The sequence below is a fragment of the Elaeis guineensis genome, chromosome 8 (genome assembly GCF_000442705.2).
Source record: "Elaeis guineensis isolate ETL-2024a chromosome 8, EG11, whole genome shotgun sequence".
NCBI lineage: Eukaryota > Viridiplantae > Streptophyta > Magnoliopsida > Arecales > Arecaceae > Elaeis > Elaeis guineensis.
The window spans coordinates 138,903,022-138,917,271 of record NC_026000.2 but is presented as its reverse complement, the minus strand read 5'-3'; the positions used below and the strand labels follow the sequence as shown (position 1 = coordinate 138,917,271).

Here is a 14,250-nt window from a genome sequence, read left to right as displayed (position 1 = left end):
ACCAAAATGGGTCAAATCCAAAATCTCGACCAATTGAGAAGCAATGGGTAACCCCTTGAGAGGACCTTCGAAAGTATAGTTCTTCGTGCCAAAACAAATATATTGCCTTGATGGGCTAAGAGGAAAATCCCCGATGAAGCTCGATGTAACTTGGGTCAATGATGAAAATATATCCTCTTTCCGATTATCTTGGTTATCTGTGAACAAAAAGTCAAAAATTTGATAATAATCCAAGCATCACCCAAGTGATAAGAGCAACCAAGGAAAAATAATACATAAGACCGAGGTCAGGCACTTGCAGCAAAGTTGCACCCTAATAAGTTAGCTCAATATCTCCTCAGAAGCTCGATCGGCAAAGCTAACTACCAAGTTAGTTTGGTATTCACTCAAAAAAAAAGGGAGGGGGGGAGAGAGAGAAGTTCGGCATAGATTTTGAAAAGGAAGAACTTATTTCATTAAGACCATAAGTATATACATAAAAGTTCAGTCTAGCTGGCTACAAAATTAGTTTGGTACTACCGAACTATGGTTACAAAGGCACAAAGAAAAAAGCCTAAGTCTAGACATCAACTAGAGTGGTGGGTCCTCTGATCTAAGCTATGGCTTTTTAGGTGGGGGTGGCATTCAGCTTGATAGCATAGAAAATACCAAGCTCTTCAGGAGTAAGGTTTGGGATCATGTAAAGGGGTTCCTCATCACTCAAAAAGGAGAGATCAAGATTAGAAAAATGCTCCATGACTTTGACCAAGTACTTCTAGAGTCTGAGGTTATAGGACTTCACTACAAACTCAGTCTTCTCGTCAAGTTCCTCTAAAGCTCGAAACTCCTCCACCACCTCACAGGCCTACTCGACCCTATCGGCCTCGACCATGGCAACCCTTTCCTTGGCTGCTTGAGCCTCTCAATCAATGCCAGCTTTTTCTTGATCAAGTTAAATATCTCTTTTAGGCACCTGATTTCTATCCCGACCCCAATCAAAATGACCTATGCCTTCTTCTCGACCCTCTCCTTAGCCACATTGGTCCTCCACTGAACTTCAACCATCTTCGACCTCCCAGTCTTGTTAGATTTTATGAAGTGAACTAGATGGTGCATAAGCTAAGAGAAAGAGAAATCGAGTTAGTTGATCTGACTAAAGTGAATAATAATGATGGTGATGATGATAAAGGGGGAGTTCGGTACTCCTTACATGGATAAAAGAGTCAAATGAGTTAGTGTGGTGGAAGTTAGAGCCTGACTCTAACTTCTTTGTATCCACTAGTAGCAGGATCTCTTGAATGAGGCCTTGCACTACTCACCAGCTTCCTAGCATGAGTTTGATAAAGACTGAATTGTAGCTATACATGCTCCCTGTTCAACCTTAGCACAGGCTAGGATAGGCACCAAGCTAGATGTACTAACTCGAGAAGGAGGTTGCTGAGGGGCTCCCACACCTTGGGGGACCAATGCTAAAAAAGAATGTGATGGTAACACCACCCATAAGAGGAGAATTTGGATGAGACTTACCTCAACATCGAGGTCGGCTCACAAGCTCTCAGAGAAAGATCACCAAAGTGGGCCTCCAATCGAGCTTGAGATGGCCCAACCTGCTGGAGCCTGGAGCCTTAGGGTGAGGACATTTGGATGGATCTTCGATGGCATTCGATGCTTTCCTCTTCTTCTGCATCATCCATCGAAGTCCTTCCAATTTGTTCATCCTCATCTCTGCAAAAATCAAGATAAAAAAGTTAGAAAAAAAGAGATCCAACAAAATGGGGAAGGCCATGATGCTCACTTTATGGGTCGATCTATTTGAGGTCGATGTCGAACAAGATCTACTTGGACAACAGCTCCTTCAAAGGAGGAATTGTGTGCCCGAGTAAGATCTTCAAGGCTCGATGATTAGGATCGCCCAGTAATAGAGCTCATATCATCATTTTTTGACGTCGGCCTCATGAGGTGAAGTCCCAATCTTACCGTCAGTAGAAGAAATAAAGAAAAATCACTCCTTCCACCTATAAACATAGAAAAGAGTACCTCATATTAGGCTATGCCTTCTTCGAAGAGAAACATATCACCAATCCTGCTCTATAGGATGTATGTTAAAGGTAAAGCAGGCCTAGAAGAGTGAGATAGAAGATTGGATATTAACCAAGAGGTAGAGGATAGTGAAGGGCATAATGCATCACCATGAGTTCAGAAATACCAAACTCAAGCCTATATCCAAGAAATGAAAAAGATAAAAAAAAATGATGCAAAAAAATTCTCCGACTAACTCTTAAGGACTCTTCATATAGTCCAGGCCAACCTTTTGATAGATCACAAATCCTATCGCTTGAACTTGAAACTTCCAAGTGGTACTCGAATGGGACCTGAAATTGAAGATGCCTTTGGGCCAAGGACTGATTGAAAGCACTTTGGGCCAAAGGCTTCTTCGACCTCGATCTCTAAATCCTCGGACTCATACTCCAAGAAAGATGTGGTCCCATGACTTTGAGGTTAGTTTTGATCTATTGACCAACTTATCGTCGAGCCAGTAATTTCACTCATTCCAATGTAAAATATTAGAAAAAGAAGAAAAGAAAGAGGAGGTAAAAACTAAAATAAGGGAGGATTGGAAGTCGAGTCGAACTGAATCAATATTGGAAGAGTCGATAATTATCAGAGCTTGATCGCTAGAGGAGTGTTGGAGGAGCACTAGAAGGATCAGTAGAAGAGCCTTGGAGCTATTGCACCTTGGCTGAAAATCATCAGAGTCTCAGCATAGTGAAAAGAGTGGGAGTAAATGTGGGTAACCCCCTGTTTACAGAAAGTAGGAGCGGGCCAAATCTAACATAGATTCAGCTAGCCCCATTCAATGACCGACACATGTTGGCTTGGGGTTGGTTGAATCGAGCTCCTACAGGTTGCCATTGAAATACGCTGAGATAGATGACAGTTCACCTTCACCCAGCTAAGCCCTGCCATGTGTCCTTACAATAAATAAGCAAAATAGGTTCGATCTGATTTAACAGATACTTTGGTCAGATTTTTATTCTCTTTGCCCAATCAATCTCCTCCATGATCGTATTCACAAACAGAAGATTTTGATCATATCTTGAGATGTTTTTTTGGATTTTTTTGTAATAGATGGGCATAAGCCTTTGGACAATGTTGTGCATGCTTTTGAATTTATCAAATTTTTTATTTATTTTTGTAATCTTCAATAAGTCATCTATAACTTTTCTATGATAAGAAAAAATAAAAATTTTATTAGTTTTTTAAAATTACATCCAGAATTTTATAAGCTTTGCTCTAACAATCTAAAGCATACACCATTCGAATTATGATTAAGAAGCGAACATGGTGCTAACTCGAGATTAAAATAAAATTCAAATTGGGTTAGCATTCTCCAAATCTTTGGATGATCTATTCTACTGTTAAAATAATTTTGTCAAAACTATTCTTTTCTAAAATTTATATCTTGAACATAATTTTTTTTAATAATAACAGATATTATTTGTGCCAATAGTTTGTATTGAATGGATCTAATTAAAATCCAATAATTTTAAAGACCAAACAATTCTAAAAGTTAAAAGAAAAAAGAATATTTGAATTGATAATCATAGGAAGTTATTAAGAACCATAAAAATACTGAGCAGAATTTTTGAATTCTTTTTGCAGTTTTTTTCTTTCATTCTTTTATTTCTAATTTTTTCATCTAAATCTTTTAGAATAAATAGTGATGATGCATCTAGTCTCAAGCCTAAAAAATTTTATAGCTCGATGGTTGCTAGATGGCAAAAATATTTAGAAACTTGGATCATAACTTTGGATCCCATATCTGCTATAGGAAAGGATCCTCCATATCTTATTCTTTCAAAAAGGTCTTTCGATAAGACTATTCAATCTGAATCCCCAGATACTCAACCTATATTAGATAAATCTCTCAAGAAAATTTAGTTTTACTATAGATTTAGAATCCTTAGCTATCTATTAGATGAATTATATGAGACCGATAGGAAATATAAGATTACTAAGGATCTTTAGTATACCTTAGAAGATGCCTATATTAGAGATAATGTAGGCACTCAAAGATTTATCATAACAGACTTTACAACTTTAAGATGATAGACAATATGTCTATCAATTATCAGATCCATCTATTTCAAAATTAAATCGATGAGATCCATAGAGGTGGTTCCATATTAGATGAAAATTATCAAACCACTTGCCTAATAGATAGGTTACTACCTTCTTGATTAAAATTTGTCCAAGAATTTTGGGAAACCAATGTACACTTAGCCTTAGGTCGGTCATCCAATCCATTAGGATAGAAGACCAACACTGGCTTAGGGAGGCCAAAGAGAATCAATTACAAATCAAGGTTAACTAAGAGTTGATTCTCGGCATCAAAACCATAACTTTAAGGGCCATCAAAATAGACAATATCAAAATTGTAACTTTAAATCTAAGGATAGAAACTTTAAGCCTAAGGGCAAATATCCTAAAGACAAACCTAAACCTAATCAACCCAAGGGGAATGAGAAGAATAATAGAAGGTTTTGCTATATTTGTGGTCGGGACAATCATCTGACTACTGATTGCTAATATAGGAAGAAAAAAAAGGTCAACACCTATAAGAAAGGTCAATTGAACTAGCCCAAGTATCAAATTAATATGATAGAGACTAGACTTTCAAATTCTATTTTATGTCAGTCTCATTTGTACCTACTATTAACCTTGCTCAAAATTAGATTAGCAGTTAGATTCTGGTACTAATGTATATATCTATATTGATAGGGCATGATTTGATTCCTATTAGGATTCAAATAGAGGATGCGTAACTGTAGGAGATGGGATGACTATCAACGTGTTAGACATTGGAACTATCAAACTAAGGCTAATATCTAGTAAGACAGTCACCTTTCATGGTGTGCAGTATGTTCTCAGTATCCCAACTAACCTAATAAGTGGGTCTTTGTTAGTGCAGTTATGTTATAAAGCTGTAATAGAGTCAAATAACATTGTAATCTCTAAGAGAAAAATATTTATTAGAAAAAGCTTTGTATATGAGAGTCTGTTCAAGCTCAATGCACCACATCTTTCAATCAATGAATTTTTTTTTTCTTTTTCTACTCAATCTTGTGGGATGAATACCGAGTCTTGTGATGTATAACATGATAGGTTAGGTCATGTATTCTTAGATTAATTATGAAGATATCCGATCTAAATTTAATTTTTAAGTTCAAAATCGATCATAGTACTAAATATAAAATCTATGCACAATCCAAGCAACCTAAGAACCCTTTCGAATTTGTCTCAACTATAAATATCTAAAAATTAGAACTTATTCATAGTGATGTGTGTGACTCAAATAAGGGACCTACTAGAGGAAGAAGTTGATACTTGGTGACTTTCATAGATGACTTCTCCAAATACTGTTGCACTTATCTATTGAAGACCAAAGATAAAGTCCTTAATAATTTGAGGTATATAAGGTTGAGGCTAGAAACCCATAAGAGAAGAGGATTAAGATTATAAGGTCTAATAAAGAAGGTGAGTAAAGTTCAAATGAATTAGCTCTTCTTTGTAAAGAATATATAATAATTTATGAAGTCACGACTCTATACTCACCATAATCTAATAATGTGACTGAGTGAAAGAGTCGAACTCTATGAAACATGGTCAATAGCATGACTATAAGTTTGGGTGTGCCTCAAAACTTATAAGGAGAGGTTCTTTTATCAGTCTATTATATTTTAAATAGAATTTCACCTAAGGATAGAAAAGAGACACCCTATGAACTTTGGAAGAAAAATATACCTATGCTAAGTTACTTCCAAGTATAGGGGTGCCTATCAAAGGTCGAAATTCTTGAATCAAAAAGAAAGAAGATTTGACCTAAAATTGTTGATGATGTCTTTATAGGTTTTCCTTTGATAGCAGCACTTATAAATTTCTAGTAGTCAACTCTGAGATCAATAAAATTTTAAATGACACTATCATTGAACCTAGAGATGCAACTTTCTTTGAAAATACTTTTTCTTTCAAAATTTGAACTTTTAGTCAAACATTTGGTTATCCATCCATCATCTCTATCCTTGATTCATTTATTACTTCATCAGATTATCCTTTTCAATCTGATTCTAATCTTATAGATTCTAATCCTTCAATTAAACTTAGGAGGGGCAAAAGAGCAAGAACTAAAAAGAGTTTTGATAAAGAATTCATTATTTTCATGGTTGATAGAACATCGATAATTTATCAAGAATCAATGAGCTCTTCAGAAGCTCTACTCTAGAAGGGGACTATACATAGTGAGATCGAATTAATTACTAGAAATAATATTTGGGCTCTCACCGAGTTACCTCTTGAAAATCGACCTCTTGGATGTAAATAGATATTTGAGAAAAAACTTAGGATAGATGGAATAATGGAAAGATACAAGGTATGGCCTGTAGCTTAAAGTTTGAGCAAAAAGCTGAATTTGATTTTTTTGACACATATTCAGCTATTGCTTATATATTCACCATCTGAGTTCTTTTTGTTTTAGCTTCTATCTATAAACTACTTATTCATTAAATGGATGTTAAAATGTCTTCCTTCATGATGATCTAAAAGAAGAGATCTATATGAAGGAATTTGAAAGTATCTCTATGCCTGATCAAGAAAATAAAGTGTGTAAGCTAGCTAAGTTTTTATATGGTCTGAAATAAGCACCTAAATAATAGCATAAAAAAATTTGATAGTATTATTCTTTCTTATAATTTTTAAATTAATGACTCTGATAATTATCTATATTATAAGAGATTTGATGATCGATATATCCTTCTTTATCTCTATATAGATGATATCCTGATGCTAGGTTCTGATATTGATTTAATTAATAATATCAAAACTTCATTATGAAATCACTTTGATATGAAAGATTTTGGTTAAGCTGATGTGATCTTAGGCATGAAGATCATTATGCCATCTAATTCTTTTTTTCTAACTCAATCATGCCATACACAAATGATATTGCATGAATTTGGATATTCAAATTATTCTCCCATGTCTACACCATATGATCTTAGTGTTCAATTAGTAAAGAATAATAACAATTCTATGAATCAAAAAAGATATGCTCAAATCATTAGATCACTTTTATATCTAGCTAATAGAACTACACCTGATATTGTCTATGTCATTTCTAGATTGAGTAGGTATACCAGCAACCCTATCATGACTAACTGTATTGCTTTAGAATATTTTAGTATTTCAAAAGTATGATATCTTATGAGCCCATTGGCTATCTTGTTGTACTTGAGGGATATAGTGATGCTAATTGAATATTTGATTCCTTGGATATTAAATCTACTTCTGGATATATCTTTATTCTTGATGGTAGTGTTGTTTCTTTGACAGTAAAGTAAAGTACAATAGCTAGAAGCATTATGGAGGTAGAGTTGATAACTCTTGATATCACCTCTCTAGAGCCGAATAGTTACAAAATTTATGCTCGTTTATTTCTTTAATACCAACTCTTATACCTTTTATATCTATTTATTGTTATTCTAGAGATGCAATTGACTTTTGTATAAAGAAATTGATATTGAGACAAAAGTCTATTAGATTGCAACAAAAGCATGATATATGGTTTTAAATTTTATAAGATTCAATCAAAATCTTACTGACTATCTTACTAGAGGCTTAAACAGGATTAAGGTCATTAAGACATCAAGGGGGATGGGATTTTTTCCATAATGGGCTTTTTAATAGCAGAAATCCAACCTGTGATAGGTGATCCCTTGAAGAAGGTTCAATATGGTAATAATAAACTAATTAGTTAGTCAAAAAATATATTTAAACGGTTCCAATCCTATCCCTATGTTATTTAGTGCTCTTATGTAGTGTTCAAAGAAGAGCTTTAACTTTGAACGAAATTTAAAATAATATTTTTTATGAGATATGACTCTACACATAACTTTAAACGGTTTCAATCCTATCCTTATGTTATTTAGTGCTCTTGTGTAGTGTTCAAAGAAGAGCTTTAACTTTGAACGAAATTCAAAATAATATTTTTTATGAGATATGACTCTACACATATCTTTGGAGGGGCTCATCTATTGAGAATATCCATACATGGCCACGGTTATGAGATATGAGCTATCTCTATAAAATCTCATAAAAAATCAAAATATATATGCAGGATCACTAACGCATAGACTCGTGATGGAGAATTCTATCCTGTACATGTGATAGTTAAAATTTGGATTAAAGGAACACAGTTCAAGATCTGGTACATTTTAATTCCTTCAGATGAAAACTATTTAGATTAAGTGAGGTTAAGTCTTATAAGGACACCTTGTTCATTGCATAGTATAAGCATCCAGTAATCTATATTTTAATTCATGACATAATTTAGTTTACTATTTTAGAAAATTTTGAATTTTGTGGGAGATTGTTAGAGAAAATCCTAAGTGGGAAACTCAAAATTTCTCTAAAATTTTTCTTTAAATATTTTCTTTTGACAACCCATGTTGAGATCCTTTAGTCCTACACTTGATGTTGAGGGATCTTTAAAGCCACATATATATAAAAAGGATTTGTCTAAGCCACTTAGGATTTTGAGGTGGTTGAAAGAAAATCTTTAACATGCATGCATGGACTAGATTGGGTCGGGCATGGGTGTAGGCTAAGCACCTTACTAAACATTGGGTTTCTTATTACAGACTTTAATGGACCAATAAAAGACTAAATGTTCATATCAGAGGGCTATAAAAGGCCATCTTAAGATCTAATTCTATATGCTTTGTAAAGAAAAAAATATTTTCTCAAGAGTACTTTTTCTTTGCTTTTTATTTATTCTATTTTGATGTCTTCTTCTTTTTTATTCATATTTATTTTACTGATGCTAAAAGATCTCCATAAAGGCAGAGGATCTCGATTGTATCTTGAGATAGTTTTTTTTGGATTTTTCTGCATGAGAGATGGGAATATGCCTTAAGGTAGCATTATGCATGCTTTCGGATTTGTTATTTATTTATTTATTTTTATAACCTTCAACAAGTCTTCTATAACTTTGCTGCAATAAGGCCCTGGTTAGGAAAGAAGAATAGGAGAGAAGAGAAAATGATGGGAGAAAAAGTTAATATTTTTTTTGATTGAGAATTTTTTTATAAAAGAAAAGAAAAGAAAAGAAAAGGAGAGAACGAATGGAATACAAATCCTTTAAATCTGTAATTTTTTCTTCTCCAAATTAAGCAGGTTTGGAGAGAAAGGAATTGAAAGTTAATGAATCTTTTATAATTCTCATCTTATTCTTTTAATAATGAAGAATAAAATTAATATTATATTTTAATTTTAAGGTTTATTTTAAGTCTCCCACCCGATTGAGACACTTATAGATTGAAAAAGTCAACCAAAACAAAAAAAAAATGAAAAGAATAAAAGATAAGATATTTTCTTGATTCTTTTGTTAAATTTATTGGATTTCTTTCAAAGGTATAATAGTAAAAAGAGATTGTAATATTTTCTTTCTTTTTTTTTCTTCTTTACTTCCAACTAAGAAGAGAAAAAATTATATTTTTTTTAACTCCTAATACAGAGAAAAGAAATATATATATTTTTCTCTTTTTACTAATATTTTCTTTCCTTTTCTTCCCTAAACTATCAACCAAGGTGTAAGAGAAAATAAAAATTTTGCTAGTTTTTTTAAATTATATTTAGAATATTATTAACTTTGTTCTAACATTCTATACCTCCTTTTCAGTGTTCTCTAATGACTGATACGAGTGTTAGAGGGTCTTCATTGAAAATAATTCCGAAAAATGACTTGACTTGCAGGTTCAACCATCCACTTATATTTAGTTTGGCATTGATATTCAGCTACTTTAGATTTACCGACCCCCATGCCAAATGAGAATGCTCTAATTTTTTATATAACAATTTTCATCATTTCTTAATATTCAGATTTTGATCCAACTCCTATTTTAGACGCAAACCACAAGCACCCTATAAATATTTAAAGCCGTCAAAATAGGCCCATCCAACGCTAGTTATATCGTTATCGTGCATAATCTCGACCCTAGCCCTGCAAAAGTCGCGTGCATGTTGTCCTGGGATGTTGTGATCAATTTGAGCACCAGCAAGATGACTATCCCCTGAGTCAAAAGAAGTTTTGGTTGGGACGGTCTCATGCTTGGCGCACCATCCTTCTCATGCTAGATTGGTACGAGCACTCACTTGTACCCAAAAAAAAAAAAAAACTTCCCTCGCGCTCGCTGACGGATATGGGTTCACCTAACCAAGCATCCCCAATGCCCAAGTCCTAAGAATGTGACAGAGGACGGCCTAACGAGGCGAAACGTCGTTGCTACAGCCGGACAAGCAACCTTTTTGTACTTGAGTTGGAGGTGCATAACCCAGAAAAAAAAAAAAAGAAAAAAAAAGAAAAGATAAGCAAAAAAAAAAAAAAAGAAAAAATAAACGATTTCAAAATCTAAAGGAGGGAGGGCCGGGTGCTTCCCCCCAAATTCATCTATTTCTGCCTGCCCACTCGCGTGATAACGTTTCAACGAACGCGCCGCTCTCCCCCCCTCCCCTCGTCTCTCTCACTTTAATTCCTTCCTTTCTTTTGGGATGCCTCGGAGGCGGCGGTCTCAGGCCCTTAAAGGTCTCGAGGCGTGTCATTGTTGTTAGGGTTTGTCCAAGCGAGAGAGAGGAGGGACTCCCCGTCACGCATCCTTCCCTCCCTCAAGAGATCGAGGCCATGACGTCCAAGGCCTCGTTTTCGGCTTCCGCCAGCAAATCCGAGCCATCGGCCGGTCTTCAGGTTCGCCGATCTCTGTCCCCCACCTATCGGTTTCCGCCTTTATGTCTTTTTCCCTCCCACCTTTTGTACTTCTCAATAGCTGGTGCCTGTAAATTCGATTTCTTGACCTTGTCCCCTTTCCAAGCCCGGGGTTTTCCAGGAGATTGGATTTTTCCTGCAATGTCGGTGGGTCATACGATTTCTTTCTGGTGGTTTCCATCGCGATGGAAGCCACATTGTCGCAGGGTGCTCTTATCTCAGCTGGGAATTTTGGTTTCCCAGGGTGAACAGGTGTCACCCCAAAAGCAAGCTCAGTCCACTGTCTTGTGACCACCTGATCACTCCTTAAGCGTGATATTTTTCATTAACGTCATCGTGTGATGTGAATGCAAATTCGTTGCTCTTGCATAGATCCCGGCTCAAAGATTTCAAAACAGTCTTGTTGCCGCAAGGCTCCAGTACAAGGAGAAAGTGGCTGTGGTCGGCGCAAGTCCGATCTGGAGCTCGGTGGTCAGCGGATCTCCGAGGATGGTCGACAGCTCCCAGATTCTGAAAAGAAGTCCAGTCACTAGCATTTCTCTGGTGGAGGACCCTTCAATGCTTAGAAGTCCAGTCACTAGCATTTCTCTGGTGGAGGACCCTTCAATACTTAAGTTAGCCGGAGCTATGAGAATATTGAGAGGGAGAGAACGAGCGGGTGTTTCTGGATTTTTAGAGTCTAAGGAGCTTACCAAAGGGTCCTTTGGGTCTCCTTTTATAGAAAGAAAGGAAATACGTTATCCTATTAATTGGTAACTGACACGGAGAATTAAGACCCACAATACGATCGTGGGCAGTGGGCAGTAAATTCTATTAACCTACTGCCACATTTTTTTGTAACTGCTTGAGATTTGAGGGGGTTTCCATCATCCCATGTTCTTCTTTGAAACAATCTAATGCCTTGGGTTCATCTGTGAGTCGTCGGTTCCAATCTGACCATGTGGTCGGTATGAGTCCAACCAGGTCATCGGCTTAAGGCCGAGGACATGGGTTAATTCCCTTGTAGCTGCCTAGTGTTCATTTTAAGGGAACCAAAGTGGGTGCTCACTGGTGGTCTGAAGAGAAAAAGTTGAGGTCTGGCGGTATCCTCCCAAATCAAGTGTCAATAAAGATTATTTGTTTTTCATAATCCGAAGAGGCACTACTCTCAAATGAAAGTCTGGTACACAAGTTATATGTAGAGGTGAAAGTGGTATAGATATTATTCGTTCGGATTTGTTTTCGTATTCGAATCAATTCGATATGGACAGAAATTTGAGGATTCGACTAATACCCATATCCGTATCCATATTCATCAAAGAAAAATGGATATGGATAGATAATTATCCGATCCGTATCCGAATATCCAAATCAATATATAATGCTTTATAATTTTGTATATCATTTATTAATTTTTATGAGAAATATACAACCTTATAAACATGTTATTAACTTGATTTATCATCTATTTAGTAATATCTTTGATTTTGTAGCCATAAAGTTTAATTATTTAAGTAATATCCGTAATTATATCTATACTTCTGGTATCAAAATTGTATCCATATCTGTTTAAAACAAATATGGATATGAATTTTTGCATCTGAACAATATCCATATCTGTATTTATATTCATCAAACAAAACAAATATTGATATGGATATGTTGGTAACCAATCCATATCCGATTCGGTTTCAGTCCTAGTTATACGCTTTCTTGATTTGGTATGATCTTGGAATCTTGGACCTATTTATGTGCAATCGGTTGACATAATTCCATAACTCCCAAATTCCTCTTAGATACTATACAAAGTAGATGAAAACTTAAATCATCTCCTTTTATGCTATTTGTTTCTTAATTTCAATCTTCTTGCTGGTTTTAACATTAGCTTGTTTTGTGGTATGATCTTTCGTTGGCATGGCCAATTGTTTCCCTAAGATCCAATAGCACTTGCAAAGGATTTGTACTTAATGCGCTCAAAATATGCACAATCTCTTCCAAGATGTTGTCATGAGTGCCACTTTATATGATGAAGGAAAAACCATGTGTCAGCTCAACCATCATCTACTATTGCTTTACCAAAAATTTGCAAACAATGCTGAGTGAATTTGCCACAATGTGAATGCCATATCGCATTATTCTCCTTCCATTTGATTACTAGGCAAAAACTTGATTCGACATGTGCTTGAATTCCGTGTGCTCATGATTGTTAAACCATGACACATGATATGGTTGGCTGTTGTTCAATACCTTAAAAAGAGATTCTTACCAGCATCTAACTCATGTGATGCACAGTATGCAGTTTCTTTCTCCTTTTTCTAATTGTTTGAAATGCAATGTAGAATGCATATAATAGAAAAGATAACAAAAATGTAATGAAATATAATAGTTATAAGAGTCTAATTCATGATTTTCAGAACCGTCTCAAACCAGATGGTTCGGGGCATGCCGAACCGGATCGACAGAGAATCGGGACAGTTTCAGCTTGAAAAGTGGCACACGCCGGTGCCGAGGGAGAAAGAGAGGGAAAAAGAGGAAGAGAGAGAGGAGGAGAGGGAGAGAGACTACAACGCCATCAGAGACCGACGGTGGTTTGTTGTGGTTGTCGGAGGGTGGTGAAAGCCTCTGCAGCTCGATTCGTCTGATAGGACTTTTAAATAAGAGAGAAAGAGAGAGGAGGGAGCGATTTACTGGAGGGATGCGCAGCCGGCGGAGGGCCCGTCGGAGCTTGTCGGGTGGCTGCCGTAGCCATTGACTGGCGGAAACCATGTGGGCGGATCCGTTCACGTTTTTTTTGACTTTTTTTGAAAAAAAACCTAGTAAAATAGGGGCATCGTCCCTATTTCATGTCCGCAGTGTTGCATGTGTGGACTGCGCCATCCGACGGCCACGGTGGCCGGTCGGAGGCCATTCGATGGCCCCTCCGACTCCTTCCCCTCCCTTTTTTTCTTTCTTCCCCCCTATCTCTATTTCTCTTTCTCTTTTTTCCTCCTCCCGGTTCGCTTCCTTTTCCTATGTCGGTTTGCATCGGTCCGGTCCGGTCTAATACGGCCGTACCGTCAGTCAGTCGGCATAGGCTTTCGATGCCGAGTCTGCGAATCTTGATTTGATTATTTAATTTTTGATGCTAATATTATGACATACTATCACTATATAAAATTCTAATGGCATATGTATATCTATTGATATAATAAATGATATATTATTTTAAAATAATAAAATCATAATCCAACCTATGTGTAATAAGAAATAGAAAAATATTGTATCTAGAGAATATTTAGATGCAATATAGTGGGTCATTAGTGGTTATACTTTCACATTTATGTATGATCATGATCATAAAAATACAATAGAAATTAATAAAATATTAGTGCAATCTAATGACCCATGTGATGCATATGGGCTGCGCACAGTACTTATGTAAAGTATTTTTCATTAATATTAGCATACGTTAAGCAAATATGATTATTTAAATGCCA

General features: G+C 35.8%; 1 protein-coding gene across 3 annotated transcripts in view; it reads left to right on the top strand.

Moving 5' to 3' along the window:
* The first annotated feature begins 10,501 nt into the window (after positions 1-10,501).
* LOC105049476 (histone-lysine N-methyltransferase CLF) overlaps positions 10,502-14,250 on the top strand; it is a 35,522-nt gene continuing 31,773 nt past the window's right edge. For all 3 annotated transcript variants that reach the window (XM_073242710.1, XM_073242709.1, XM_073242708.1), the window contains exon 1: positions 10,502-10,777. In XM_073242710.1, coding sequence (XP_073098811.1) covers positions 10,715-10,777 — 63 coding nt within the window. In that variant the 5' untranslated portion in view covers positions 10,502-10,714. The remainder of the gene's footprint in view (positions 10,778-14,250) is intronic.